Raw genomic sequence first — 13,581 nt, 5'->3', positions numbered from 1 at the left:
GTGATGGGGGGGGTAATGCGGGGTCCGGGGTGGGCTCAGATCGCCCCAAACCCTCGGGAAAGGCTCAGACCCCCCCCCCCCCCAAATTCCCCGGGAAGGGGTCTGGGACCCCCGAGGGGCTGACGGGAGCCGCGGGGGGCGTGGTTATGCAAATCAGCGCCCGTGCCGCCGGGGGGGCGGGGCCGAAAGCAGGGCAGGCGCTGATTGGCCGCGGTGCGCGCGGTGATTGACAGCGGGGGTGGGCAGGATAGGGCCCGGCGAGGGGCGTGGCTCGGGGTGATTGACAGCGAGGCGTGCCCGGCGGCGAGGCCGGATTGGCACGGGGGAGGGGCGGGGTTTGAGGCAAGCCGGGCGCCGATTGGCCGCGGCGCGGTGATTGACAGCGGGTGTGTTGTTTGCGCGCGGCGCGGCGGGGGCGGGGCCGGGCCCGGGGGTGCCGGGGCCGGGCCGGGGGACACCGGGGGGACACCGGGGGACACCCGGGGACACCGGGGGGACACCCGGGGACACCCGGGAACAGCGGGGCCATGCGGCTGCTGCGCTGCCTCGGGAAGCGCGCGGCGCTGGCCGGCGTCCCCACCTACATCGAGCACTTCAGCAAGTTCTCGCCGTCGCCGCTCTCCATGAAGCAGTTTCTGGACTTCGGTAAATAAACAAACCCCCCCTCACCGGGACCCCGGCCCGTCACCGGCACCCCCGGCCTGCCGCGGGACCGGGACAGCCCTCCTGCCCCCCGGCGGGGACACCCGGTGCGGGGGCGGTGCTCGGGGGAGGGAGCTCCGTGCGCAGCCCCGGGAATTCCTGCCCCCCCTTCCCGGGAATTCCTGCCCCCTTCCTTGGGAAATCCTTCTCACACCCGCCCCCGAAAATCCTGAAACCCTCCCCGGGAAATTTCTCCCCTCCCCCCCCCCCAAGATCTGAGGGTCTGGGGGCTGCCCCCCCTCAGTGCGTGTCTGGGCCTGGGTAACTCTGACACCCCCCCAAATATCCCGTTGTTATTGGGGCGGGGGGATTTACCAACGCCCCCCGGGTGAAGAAGTGGGGCTGGAACGTGGTTTCCTAATAGGCCCCTTTTGGGGGCGTCCCCTCTGCCCCCCAGCCCTCAGGGGGGTACCCAAACCCCCTCATTTGGGGTGCATCCTGACCCCCGGCCCTGCACCGGCCTGGCCCCCCCCAGGGTGGGCGACTGGGACCCCCCCGATCCAATCCAGTCCCCCCAGCAAGTACCGCAGGGGGTGAAGGTGTCCCCTCATTGCTGTCACCCAGCCTGGCGCTCTCTTGTCCCCTGTCCCCCAGACGGGGGCTGGTGGCTGCACCCTGGGGGCCCCCCAGTTCTGCCCTGTCCCCCCAGCTCCATCCCAATGCCCCCTGTCCCCAGGGCTTTGGGGTCAGCTGTGCCCCCCCTGCCTTGCTGGATGTCGGCTCCTGGTTGGGGACCCCTCACTGTGTCCCTGGGGACCCCTGGGTCTGCTTTGGGCTCTGGTGATGGCCCAGGTCCTGCTCTGCTCGGAATTGTGCTGTTCTGGGTGGCACTGGGCACCCAGCCTGTCCTCCCCAGTGGGCTGAGCCCACCTCAGCCCTCCCTGTCCCCCCAGGTGTCCCCCAGTGTCCCCCAGACCTCTCCGGCCGGGTACAGGGACCTGCTGCTGCTGTCCCCTCTCCCCAGTGCCCCCCAGTCCCGCCCAGCACAGGGGTGGCCGTGCCACCAGTGTAGGCTCTGGGGGTCCTGTGGGGGCTCACCCCGTGTCCCCCGGTGTCCCCCGGTGTCCCCAGGCTCCAGCAATGCCTGCGAGAAGACGTCGTTCGCCTTCCTGCGCCAGGAGCTGCCCGTGCGCCTCTCCAACATCATGAAGGAGATCAACCTGCTCCCGGACCGGGTGCTGCGCACGCCCTCCGTGCAGCTGGTGCAGAGCTGGTCAGTCGGGCCTTGGGGACACGGGGACACCCACATGGGAGGTGCCACCGCTGTCACCGGGCTGCGGCCTGCTGGCACCGTCATTGTGGCTCATGGGGGTCCCACCTCTGCCGCTTGCCTGGGGTCCCACTGCCACAGGTCCCGCTGTTGTCACCCCGCTGGGTCCCCCCGCTGTCACCTGCACAGCTCCCGTGTCCGCCACGGCTCCTGTCACCGCCCGGGGGGGTCCCGCTGTCACCGCAGGTGCCACCAGCACCGTGTGTCCCACGGCTGTCACTGCCTGCCCTCCCTTGCGGGGAGGTGGCACGGGGGGGCACAGGGAGGGGTGACACGGGCTGCAGGTCCTCTGGGGACGCCCTGTGCCAGCGGGAGGGCCTCCAGTGCCACCTGCTCCCTGAAGGGGCCGGGTCACAGGGGATCGCTGTCCTGGGGGGTCTGAGTGTCCCTTTAAGTGCCGTGTCCCTGTGCCAGTGCCAGCAGCCTGACCCTTCTCCCAGTGCCACCGCGTGACGTGTTGTTTGTCCAGTGTCCTGGGCCTCTGCCAGCGGGATCCGGCCGTGCCGAGGGGTCAGACCATGCCAGGGGATCCGGCTGTGCCACCCCTCCCACAGCCACCCCCCAGCAGAGGGGCTGTGTCCCCACAGGCCCCCGTGCCAGCAGGGGGGTGGGACAGTGGCTGCTGGGGCAGCAGATTTTGGGGTGAGGGGCCTGGTTTGAGGGGGGCTGACCCCTGGCCGTGCGTGGTGTCACCTGGGGTGTCCCCTCTGTTTGGGGGTGCCAGCTATGGGATGACCGTGTCCTCCCCCCCCCAGGTACGTCCAGAGCCTGCTGGACATCATGGAATTCCACGATAGGGACCCCGAGGACCAAGCCACGCTGGGACAGTGAGTCAGGAGGTGACAGCGTGTGCTTGTCCCCAATCCCAGGGTGTCACCTCCTCCCAGCGCCGCGCTGGTGTCACCCAGGGTCTCCCCAAAATGTCCCCACCCCCCCGGTGCCACCGGACTCTGCTCCGGGTTTTCCCAGCACCGCCAGCTCCCAGGGTATCCCGGCCTGGATTGGGGCTGTGCCCGGACCGGGTGTCCCCAGCGCTGTCGCTGTCCCCTGGGCAGGTTCACGAACGCGCTGGTGACGATCCGGAACCGGCACAACGACGTCGTCCCCACCATGGCGCAGGGGGTCATCGAGTACAAGGAGACGTATGGGGACGACCCCGTGTCCAACCAGAACATCCAGTACTTCCTGGACCGCTTCTACCTGAGCCGCATCTCCATCCGCATGCTCATCAACCAGCACAGTGAGGGGGCTTGGGGGGCCCGGGAACCTGTCCTGAGGGGACCCCCTGCCCCGGGAACCCCATCCTGAGGGGTCCTGGGTGTCCCCAGAACCCCCTAGAGTGTCCCCACGGGTCTGTCCTGAGGGTCCTCCCAGCTCCACGGAACTCCCCAAGGTTCTCCCTGCCCCAAGGGTCCCCCTCTAACCCCAGGAGTCTGTGCCGGGGGTCCCCATCATCACTGGGTGTCCCCAGAGTGTCCCCCCAGCCCCAGGGATCCTGTCTTGGGCTTCTCCCCCAGCCCCAAATGTCTCCCCCCACAGCCCTAGAGCACCCTGGGGGTGTCCCCGTGTGTCCCTGGGGTGCCCCCAGCTCGTTGTCCCCTCCCCAGCCCTGCTCTTCGATGGCAGCACCAACCCCGCGCACCCCAAACACATCGGGAGCATCGACCCCCACTGCAACGTGGCCAACGTGGTGAGAGGTTGGTGGGGTCTGGGGTCCCACCCCCACGGGGGACGGGGAATTTGGGGGGTGGGGGTTGCTTGGAAGTCCCCCTGGGACCACTCGTGTCACAAGTGTGGGGTGGCCTCAGCCACGGTGTCCCCTGAGCTTTGTGGTGGCTGCAGAAGACCCCAAAAACTTCCCGGATCTGTAGGAATGGGGAATGTTTGGGGGTGGAGGGGACCCCAGAGGCTGCCCCTGTTGGGCCTGGGGGTGCTGAGCCCTGTGTCCCCCCCTTCCCAGATGCCTACAACATGGCCAAGCTGCTGTGTGACAAATACTACATGGCCTCGCCCGAGCTGGAGATCGAGGAGGTCAACGGTGAGGGGACAGCGGGGCCGAGGGGACAGCGGGGCCGAGGGGACAGCAGGGGGGGCCGGGCAGGGTGTTATCAGGTGGCTCCTTTAGGGTTGGGGGTCCCTGGGGCAGGGGGATTTTTGTGTGGCTCCTTTAGGGTTGGGGGTCCCCATTTCAGGGGTTTCTCAGCTGGCTCCTTTAGGGTTTGGGTCCCTGTGGCAGGGGATACTTGGCTTATTTAGGTTTGGGGGTCCCTGTGATGGGGGGACTCTCAGGTGACTCATTTGGGGCTGGGGGAGGTTTGGGGTCAGGATTGCCCCCACCAATGCCACTGTCCCCCCCAGCCAGCAACTCAGAGCAGCCCGTGAGCATCGTCTACGTCCCGTCCCACCTGTACCACATGCTCTTCGAGCTCTTCAAGGTACCCCAGCCCTGGTGGGAGGGCCCGGGGGGGCTGTGGAGATCCCCCCTAACCCCCCTCCGGGGCTCTGTGTCCCCAGAATGCCATGAGGGCCACCGTGGAGAGCCACGAGAACAGCCCGCGGCTCCCGGCCATCAAGGTGATGGTGGCCCTGGGCCAGGAGGACCTGTCCATCCGGGTGAGGGACCCCAGCCCCGCCCTGCAGGGGGGAGCTGTGGGGAGGGGGGACAGGAGCGGGCTTGTCACCACTGCGGTGTCCCCAGATGAGTGACAGGGGCATGGGGGTGCCCCTGCGGAAGATCGAGCGGCTCTTCAGCTACATGTACTCCACAGCACCCACCCCCCAGCTGGGCTCCGGGGGGGCCCCCCTGGTACGGGACCCCCTCGTGGGGCCGGGGCCGGGGGGGCTGAGGCTGGGGGGGTTGGGGTGGGGTGTCTGAGGGGGGCTTTGGGGGGTCTGAGGCTCGTTTGGGGGTGATTTAGGGACCTGGAGTGGCAGGGCGTGCTTTGGGGGGGTGGCATGGGGAGGTTTGGGGGTGGCTGGAGTGGCCTGGGGGTGTTTTGGGGGTGGTCTGGGGAGGTTTAGGGGGGGCTGGAGTGGTACGGGGAGGTTTGGGCCTGGCCTGGGACCTTTTGGGGACGTTCAGGGCTGGTGTGGGGACACTTTGGTGGCATGGGGACACTTTGGTGGGGTCAGGTGTGACGTGGGGATCCTTTGGGGTGGCATGGGGCCACTTTAGGGTGGCATGGGGCCCTGTGACGGTGGCACAGTGACCGCTGGCAGCGCCGTGGCCACTCCTGGCGCTACTCAGGGCGCTCTGGGGAGGCCGGGGGTGCCCCCCCCAGCCCTGGGAACCCCCCCACCCCATTTCCCCGTGCCCCCAGGCCGGGTTTGGCTACGGGCTGCCCATCTCCCGCCTCTACGCCAAGTACTTCCAGGGGGACCTGCAGCTCTTCTCCATGGAGGGCTTCGGCACCGACGCCGTCATCTACCTGAAGGTGGGTGTGTGTCCCCAAACCCGGGCCGGGGGGGGGCACAGGACCCTCCCCGAGCCCCCCGTGTGCCCCCCAGGCGCTGTCCACGGACTCGGTGGAGCGGCTGCCCGTGTACAACAAGTCTGCGTGGCGGCACTACCAGGCCAGCCAGGAGGGCGGGGACTGGTGCGTCCCCAGCACCGAGCCCAAGAACACCTCCACCTACCGCGTCCCCTGAGCCCCCCCGCGCCGGCCAGGACCCCCCGGCCCCACCCACGGGGTGTCCCCAAGTGCCCCACGGACGGGGTTTGGCGTCCCAGTTCTCTGGGCTCCTTGGGCAGTGTGGACGTGGGGGTGTCCTGGCATCCCCACCCTGGTGGCACTTAGGGACGGAGCTGGGGGGGGGGGGTTGGGGCAGCCCCTGTTGCCCCCTCACCCCCTCCCCCCCAAACCTCCCACCCACTCCAGGGGGTGCCCCCCATCCCCACAAGGGACTGGTTCTCCCCAGTAGGACCAGTAGCACTTCCCTGCCCCGATGGGGTGGGGGGCCAGGCCTGGGCCCCCTCCCCGTGTCCCTGTCCCTGTTCCCGCCCGTTGTTGCACTACTGAGCTGTCCTCACCCCCCCACTTGCTGTGACCTCCTCAAACACCCCCACATTCCCCCTGACCCCCAGACCCCTCCCCACTGTCAATAAATTGGATGTTGACTGAACCCCTGTGGTGCTTTGGGGTCCCGGTGCCTCAGTTTACCCCATCCAGGCCTGGGAGGGGGCTGAGGGCTCAGTCCCGGGGTGGCACCTGGGGGCACGGGGGGCCTGGGGAGCTGCTCCGTGCCCCCCCCAGTGAGGCCACACTGGTCACTCCGCTTTGCACTGGCCCTTGATACCCTTTTATTTCCTGGGGTGGCCTCTGGGGCCGCGTTCGGGGCTGGGGGGGCTGAGGGGGGAGGCGGGGTTCACTCCCCGCCCCCAGGTTTGGGGGTGCCCGTGTGTGTGGGGGGGGGGGGTCGGTGCCCCCCGTGCCAGGGGATGCCGGGGTGGGGGTGGGGCTGCTGGGACCCCCTCGGGGGGCGGTGGCGGGCGGGGGTGACAGGGCGGGGTGGGGGTGTCCCAGTGCCCTTTGCATCCGGAAAAGGGGCCCGGGGCGGGCGGGGAGGGGGCGGCTGGAGCCGGGGGGGGGGCGCAGGGGCTGCTCCAGGCCCGGCCCCGCCCGGCCCCGCTGTCCCTCGGCCGCGCCCCGTGTCCCCCGGGCTGTCCCGGACATCGGGGCCGGGCGTGTCCCGGGGTGTCCCCGGGGGTGTTCGGGGGGCTGTGGGTGGGGAGGGGGTGCGGGGTCCCCCCCGTTCAGCTCCTCCGCTGCTCCTGGTCCTTCTTCTTCTGCTTCTCGCGCTGCTTCTCCGCCTTCTCGCGGGCCTTGCGCTCCCGCTCGGCCGCCAGGCTCAGCTCCTTCAGCCGCCGCTTCAGCACCGCGCGGTCCTGGGAGCTGCCCACGCCCAGCGCCTGCGGCACCGCGGGCTGGGCCACGGCCGGACCCTCCCCGGAGCCCCCCCCGGATCCCCCCTGCCCTGCCCGGCCTCGGGGTCAGCCCCCCAGGGATCCCCCCCCGCACAGCAGCAGCTCCCTGGGGTTCCCAGAACCGCCCGCCCGTCCTTGGGATCCCCGGAGCCTCCTGCCCCATGGAGCCTCCGGGTCGGACAAGGGGGTTTGGATACCCGTGGAACACCCCTCTGGGGTACCCCGAGCCCTCCCAGACCTTCCTGCCCCGTGGAATACCCCTCTGGGGTACCCCGAGCCCTCCCAGACCTTCCTGCCCCGTGGAACACCCCTCTGGGGTACCCCGAACCCTCCCAGACCTTCCTGCCCCATGGAACACCCCTCCGGGGTACCCCGAGCCCTCCCAGACCTTCCTGCCCCGTGGAACACCCCTCTGGGGTACCCCGAACCCTCCCAGACCTTCCTGCCCCATGGAACACCCCTCCGGGGTACCCCGAGCCCTCCCAGACCTTCCTGCCCCATGGAACACCCCTCTGGGGTACCCCGAGCCCTCCCAGACCTTCCTGCCCCATGGAACACCCCTCTGGGGTACCCCGAACCCTCCCAGACCTTCCTGCCCCATGGAACACCCTTCCGGGGTACCCCGAACCCTCCCAGACCTTCCTGCCCCATGGAACACCCCTCTGGGGTACCCCGAGCCCTCCCAGACCTTCCTGCCCCATGGAACACCCCCACTGGAGCACCCAGATCCTCTCGCCCTCCATCTTTTGGGGCCCCTGGAGCCCCCCCGGCCCCGCACCTTGAGCTTGGCCCCGTCGAGGTGCAGCAGGCGGGGCCCGTCCACGCCGTGAGCCGAGAAGTCCCGCACGTAGCGCTCCAGGCCCAGGCTCTGCAGCCACTGGCCCACCTGGCCGCACGTCCAGCCCGCGGCCGCGCCCGGCGGCTCCTCCAGCAGCTGGACACAGGGGTCAGCCGGGGGTCCCCGGGGCTCCTGGGGTGGGGACACCCGCGCCCTCCGCGCCCCCCGCGCCCCCCTCACCTCGTCCGAGGACTGGGACAGGGTGTGGTAGGGGTACGAGCACTTGGGGGAGCCGGGCAGGCGGGGGCTGGCGCTGGACGGCGGCGAATCCTCGCTCAGCGTCGAGTCCTGGGGCAGCGGGAGGGGCTGGACCCACAGCGGCCCCCCAGAGCCACCCCACAGCACCCCATTGCAGCTGGGCTACCAGACCTCTCAGAACGCTGATCCTCCTAAAGCCACCCCGGCCCCCCAGGGCTTTGACACCCCCACAGAGCCACCCGGACCCTACGGGGCTTCGAGTCCACTCCCTGTTGTTACCTGACCCTTTGGGGCTTTGTCCCCTGGCCCCAGAGCTGGTATCACCTCCTGCCTCAGAGCCCCTGAACTCCCTGCAGGGCCCCCAGGCCCCGTCCCCGGCGCTCACCTGGGATTTGGCGGGGCTGAGCCCCTCGTGCCGGGGGGAGCCCGCGGGGGACGCGGAGCCGGGGGAGCCGCAGCCTCTGGCGCTGTCCGAGAACCAGGAGAAGGGCAGGAACGGCGATCCCGAGGGGCGGCCGGGCCCCTCCGCCGCCTCCCTGGGGACAGGGCAGTGTCAGGGCATGGCGGCTGTCCCCGGGCTGTCCCCGGGCTGTCCCCCTGTCCCGGGGGCTGGGGGGTCCCTCACCTGCTGCCCATGGACAGGCGGTTGCTGCTCTTCTCCTTGCGGCTCTTCACGGAGGACGCTCGGCGCAGGGTGACCCTGGGGACAGGGGTGATGACCTGAAGACTGGGGCACCAGGACCTCCTCCATCCATCCGTCTGTCCGTCTGTCCGTCCATCCATCCATGCCTCCACCTTCCCCCTGTCTCTCCATCTATTTTCCTATCTTTCCGTTGCGCTTCTCCATCCCTTCATCCATCCCCCCCCTCCATCCCCTCCCATCCCTCCTCCCCCGCCCAGGGCAGGCTCTCACCCCAAATCCAGGAACTTCCTCCGTGTTTTCTTATCGAGCCCCACGGTCGGGCTGGCGGGCTCGGGGGGGCTCATGTCCCGGCTGTCATCTGCGGGGGTGGGACCGAGCTGTCACCCACTGTCCCCCACAGGTGTCCCCGGGGGGCTCGGGGGGTCTCACCTTCGCTGTGCTGCCGGGGCCGGGGGTCGCGGTGGGCGAAGCCGGGGGAGCTGTCGGAGCTGGGGCAGGACTGGGGTGCAGGGGGGCCCGACAGCCCCTCCTGGGACGGGGTGTTGGTGAGGGGCCGGTAGCGGCTGAGGGGGGGCGTGGGTGCCGGGGGGTCCCCCAGGCCCGGCCGTGCCACTCCCGGCTCAAAGGAGAAGCCATCAGTGCGGGAGAAGGGCGAGGGGGCCGGGGGGCTGCCCTCGCCCTCAGTGCCCTGCGGGGACATGGGCAGGGGGGGTCAGACCCCTGCAGCCCCCCGGGGCTGTCCCATGGACCCCCATCCCTGTCCCCAAACATGGCATTCCCCAACCCCATCCCTGGGGTTCCCAATCCCTGTGACACCCCCAGCCCTGGCATCCCCTAGTGCCACCCCCGGTGTCCCCGGTGTCCCCCTCGTCTCACCGTGGCCTCGGGCCCCTCGTCCCCCTCGGTGGAGCTGGCGCTGTCGCGCAGGCGGGAGCGCGAGGGCCGCTGGCGGCGGCCGCGGGCCAGGAGCCGGGCGCGGGCCTTGTGCAGGCTGCTGTCCAAGCGCGGCGTCTCTGGAACCACAGCGGTAAAATCTGGGAGTGAAAGAGACACCGGGGCAGAGAGAGACGGACAGACGGACACCAGGATGGGATGGGATGGGATGGGATGGGATGGGATGGGATGGGATGGGATGGGATGGGATGGGATGGGATGGGATGGGGAGAGAGCAGGGACGTGGAGATGGACAGAGGGATGGATGAGAAGGGAGATGGGGATGGATGGATGGATGGATGGAGGGATAGGGAAGAGGAGAGAGATGGACAAATGGAGAGGTAGGAACAAGGAGATACAAGGGAGAGATGGATGGAAGGATGGACAGGAAGGATGGACGGATGGACGGATGGACGGATGGATGGATGGATGGATGGATGGAGGGATGGGAGATGGAGGGAGGGATGAGCAGGGAGAAGGGCACAGGGAAGCATCGCAGGCAGTGGACAGACAGTCAGGGAAGGCCAGCCCGGTGGAGAGGGGACAGAGCAGGGACAGAGGGACAGTAGGGACAGGGCAGGAGAGTCAAAGGGCAGGTGGGGGGTCCCAGGGAGACAGGAGGGGGGACAGGGAGAGGGGAGTATTGGGAACATGGATGGGGCACCCCAGTGGGGCGGGACAGGGGACAGGGGGACAGAGAGAAGTGTTCAAAGAGATGCCCTGGCATGGGGACAGAAGAGTGGGGTGACCCTGAGGACGGAGTGTCCCCGTCACCCAGGAGGGACATGCTTTGCCCAGGTCCCACCGGGATCCCCCCAATATCCCCACCCTGCTCTGACCCCTGTACCCCAACCCCGCCCGAGGGGTGGCTCTGGGCCATGTCCCCCGCCGTGTCCCCAGGTCCCAGTCACCCCACGCACACCCCTGTGCCTGTGTCCCCATTCCTGTGTGCCCTGGACGTGTCCCCATGTCCTTGTCACCCCCGCACCCCCGTGCGTGTCCCCACGTCCCCCTCCCCATGCGCGTCCCTGTGTCCCCAAGCACACATTGTCCCCAAGCCCAGCTCGGGGTCCCCCCCTCAACACAGGAGGACACTGAGGGTGGGTGGGGACCCACGGGTGGCTCTGCACCCTCTGCACCCCACGGGGGGTTCTGCATCCCAGGGCCCCCCCAGGAACTCACCAAAAACCTCGTCCGTGTCCTGCAGCTTGGAGACCGACATGGTGGGACAGGGCTGGGGACAGAGGGGACACTCAGGGAGGAGGGAGCAGCCCCTCTGTGCCTCCCGGTGTCCCGCGGGGGCTGGGGACCCTCTTTGCAGAGCAGCCGGGAAGGGGTTAAACTTCCCCCGCCCCCCGGTGGTCGGGGAGTCTTGGGGGGGGGGGGAGCGGGGGCAGCGCCGGGAGGGGCCGGTACCGGCGGGGGTGCTGGAGCGGGAATGGTGTACCCGGGGTGGGGCTGTACCGGGAATGCTGTACCGGGAACGCTGATCGGGAATGAGTCTGTACCGGGAATATCGAACCGAGGGGATGGGGCTGTCCCGGGGGAGGGGCACTACCGGGGATGCTCTACCGAGGCTGTAGCGGGATTGGGGCTGTAGCGGGGCTGTAGCGGGGCCGGGGCTGTAGCGGGGCTGTAGCGGGATTGGGGCTGTAGCGGGGCTGTAGCGGGGCCGGGGCTGCACCGGGAGTGGGGCTGTAGCGGGGCTGTACCGGGCCGGGGCTGTACCGGGCCGGGGCTGTACCGGGACTGGGGCTGTAGCGGGGCTGTAGCGGGCCGGGGCTGTACCGGGATTGGGGCTGTAGCGGGGCTGTAGCGGGGCTGTACCGGGCCGGGGCTGTACCGGGATTGGGGTTGTAGCGGGGCTGTACCGGGCCGGGGCTGTACCGGGATTGGGGCTGTAGCGGGGCTGTACCGGGCCGGGGCTGTACCGGGATTGGGGCTGTACCGGGATTGGGGCTGTAGCGGGGCTGTACCGGGCCGGGGCTGTACCGGGATTGGGGCTGTAGCGGGGCTGTACCGGGCCGGGGCTGTACCGGGATTGGGGCTGTACCGGGATTGGGGCTGTAGCGGGGCTGTACCGGGATTGGGGCTGTACCGGGATTGGGGCTGTAGCGGGGCTGTACCGGGGCCGCTGTCCGGGGGTGACGCCCTGCCCGCCCCCCCCCCCCCACTCACCCGCGCTCCTCGGGCATCCTGATCGCCCCCGGTCGCCTCCCGCCGGGCCGGGCCGGGCCGGGGTCGGGCCGGGCCGGTGGGAGCGGAGGGCGCTGCCGAGCCGGGCCGGGCCGCCCCGCCGGGCCGGGGGCCGCGGGGGGGGCACAGGAACCCGGAAACGGCGGGGGCGGGGTCTGCCCCGCCCGGAGCGAGCCCGGTGCTGAACGGACACGGCGGGGGCGGGGGGGACACGGGGACACCGAGGAACAGCGAACACACGCGGGGGTGCTGAACGGACAGCGCCGGGGGGCACCGAGGGTACGGGGACACCGGGCACGGAGGGACACGCGGGGGGTGCTGAAGGGACAGCGACCGGCGGGACACGGGCACGCCGGGCACCGGCACACCGGGGACACCCGCCCGTCACCGCGTCCCCACCCTGCCCGGTGCCCACCAGCCCAGCGGCTCCTCCCAGTGCCCCCCCAGCCCTGCCCATTTCCCCCAGTGCCCTCCAGCCCTTCCCAACCCTCCCAGTGCCCCCCATCCTGCCCACTTCTCCCCACGACCGCAAATCGCTCCCAGCCCTCCCTATTCCCCCCATCCTCCCCAGTCCCCCCCGTGCTCCCCCAGTCCCCTCCATCCTGCCCAATCCTCCCCACTGCCCCCATCCTCCCCAGTGCCCCCCATCCTCCCCAGTGCCCCCATCCTCCCCAGTACCCCCCATCCTCCCCAGTGCCTCCCACACCCCTCGCCGTGACCCCAAATGATTCCCAGTCCTCCCTATTCCCCCCCCCCCCACCCTTCCCAGTGCCCCCCAGTGTCCCCCGGCCCATCCGCCGGCAGAAGGAGGCGGGGGGGGGAGGCCGAGGCCGCGTTTATGGGGCGGGGGGGCCGCGTTCGTGGGGCGGGGGCGCGGCGGGCGCTGCAGAGCGGGCGCGGTGCATACATAGGTACATTATATATAGTATATACACCCACAGGTACACGTGTGAGATTAAATAACCCCGGCCCCCCCCGGGGCCCGCGCTCCCCGGACCCCCCCTTAAATATCCCCCTCCCCCCTCCCCGAGTGGCTCCAATCCAGTCGGACCCCCCAGCCCCGCGCCCCCGCCCCCCGCCCCGCGCGTCCCCCCCGCCTCCCCTTCCCAGTATAACCAGCTCTGGCTCCCAGTTGCCCCCACATCCAGTTACTGTCGGAGACTCGGGGGCGGGGGGGGGGGGCAAAATAGAAATGAAAAATAAAGGGGTTCCCCCCGGGCCGAGAGGGCGGGACCCCCCCGGGCCGGCTGGGGGTGGCCGGAGGTGGAGGGGGGGTGTCCCAGCCCCAGAGAAATGCTGTGATTTTTGGGGGGGGGGGGGGGTATTTACAGGTGGGGGGGTGGGAGCATCGCCCCCACCCCAGAGGGGACCCCGCGTGTCCCCCGCCGCCCAGGGAAGGCGAAAGCCCCGGGCTCAGGGGGGGCAGTGGGAGGCGGGGGGGCACCGGGGTGTCCCCACAGAGGGGTGCCGGGCAGCCCCCCATTCCCGGGGGGGCAGTGGGGCTGGTGCCCCCCGTCCTGCTGCGGGGGTTGGCAAAGGCTCAGGGGCCCCCCTGCCCGGCGATGGTGGCACTGAGGGAGAGGGGGGGACAGTCGGGGTCCCCCCCCCATGGCGATGGTCGCGAGGGGTCACCTCGATGTGGGGCTGGGGGCGAGTCTGTGGGGGGGCAAAGGCCACCGGGCCCCCCCGGCCGCGCTCCAGTGAGTCCCAAGAGGAGCTGGGTCTGGGGGGGCTTCCAGTGTCCCCCCCTCCGCTCCCCAGTATGGCTCACATTTGGGGTGGGGGGGACATTGTCCTGTGTGTCCCCCCCAGCGTCCAACCAGGTGCCAGCTGTGTCCGGGGCCGGGGGGGTCACGTCGGGGGGAGGGGGAGGCCTG

General features: G+C 70.2%; 2 protein-coding genes across 4 annotated transcripts; one reads left to right on the top strand and one right to left on the bottom strand.

The window, feature by feature from the left end:
- The first annotated feature begins 465 nt into the window (after positions 1 to 465).
- Positions 466 to 6,078, top strand: PDK2 (pyruvate dehydrogenase kinase 2). 2 transcript variants are annotated; one of them, XM_068996505.1, is made up of 11 exons: positions 467 to 645; positions 1,774 to 1,915; positions 2,728 to 2,799; positions 3,028 to 3,212; positions 3,580 to 3,669; positions 3,933 to 4,010; positions 4,331 to 4,407; positions 4,487 to 4,585; positions 4,671 to 4,778; positions 5,293 to 5,406; positions 5,480 to 6,078. In XM_068996505.1, the coding sequence occupies exons 1-11, from the start codon at positions 528 to 530 to the stop codon at positions 5,618 to 5,620; spliced, it is 1,224 nt and encodes a 407-aa protein (XP_068852606.1). In that variant the 5' UTR covers positions 467 to 527; the 3' UTR covers positions 5,621 to 6,078. The 2 variants fall into 2 exon arrangements, with proteins under 2 accessions (XP_068852607.1, XP_068852606.1); XM_068996506.1 differs by lacking the exon at positions 4,671 to 4,778 and having other exon boundaries at positions 466 to 645.
- Positions 6,079 to 6,676: 598 nt separating this feature from the next.
- SAMD14 (sterile alpha motif domain containing 14) lies at positions 6,677 to 11,701 on the bottom strand. Of its 2 annotated transcripts, XM_068996607.1 has the most exons (10): positions 11,687 to 11,701; positions 10,691 to 10,742; positions 9,452 to 9,588; positions 9,005 to 9,263; positions 8,846 to 8,933; positions 8,558 to 8,632; positions 8,318 to 8,468; positions 7,915 to 8,022; positions 7,675 to 7,830; positions 6,677 to 6,881 (listed from the first exon to the last, which is right to left on the bottom strand). In XM_068996607.1, exons 2-10 carry the CDS (start codon positions 10,728 to 10,730, stop codon positions 6,726 to 6,728), a joined length of 1,170 nt encoding a protein of 389 aa, XP_068852708.1. In that variant the 5' UTR covers positions 10,731 to 10,742; positions 11,687 to 11,701; the 3' UTR covers positions 6,677 to 6,725. The 2 variants fall into 2 exon arrangements, with proteins under 2 accessions (XP_068852708.1, XP_068852707.1); XM_068996606.1 differs by lacking the exon at positions 11,687 to 11,701 and having other exon boundaries at positions 9,452 to 9,609; positions 10,691 to 10,737.
- Positions 11,702 to 13,581: the final 1,880 nt, after the last annotated feature.

Source organism: Aphelocoma coerulescens, chromosome 27 (assembly GCF_041296385.1).
Source record: "Aphelocoma coerulescens isolate FSJ_1873_10779 chromosome 27, UR_Acoe_1.0, whole genome shotgun sequence".
Classification (NCBI taxonomy): domain Eukaryota; kingdom Metazoa; phylum Chordata; class Aves; order Passeriformes; family Corvidae; genus Aphelocoma; species Aphelocoma coerulescens.
The sequence above is the reverse complement of the archived record's forward strand: the minus strand, read 5'-3'. Positions and strand labels throughout refer to the sequence as shown.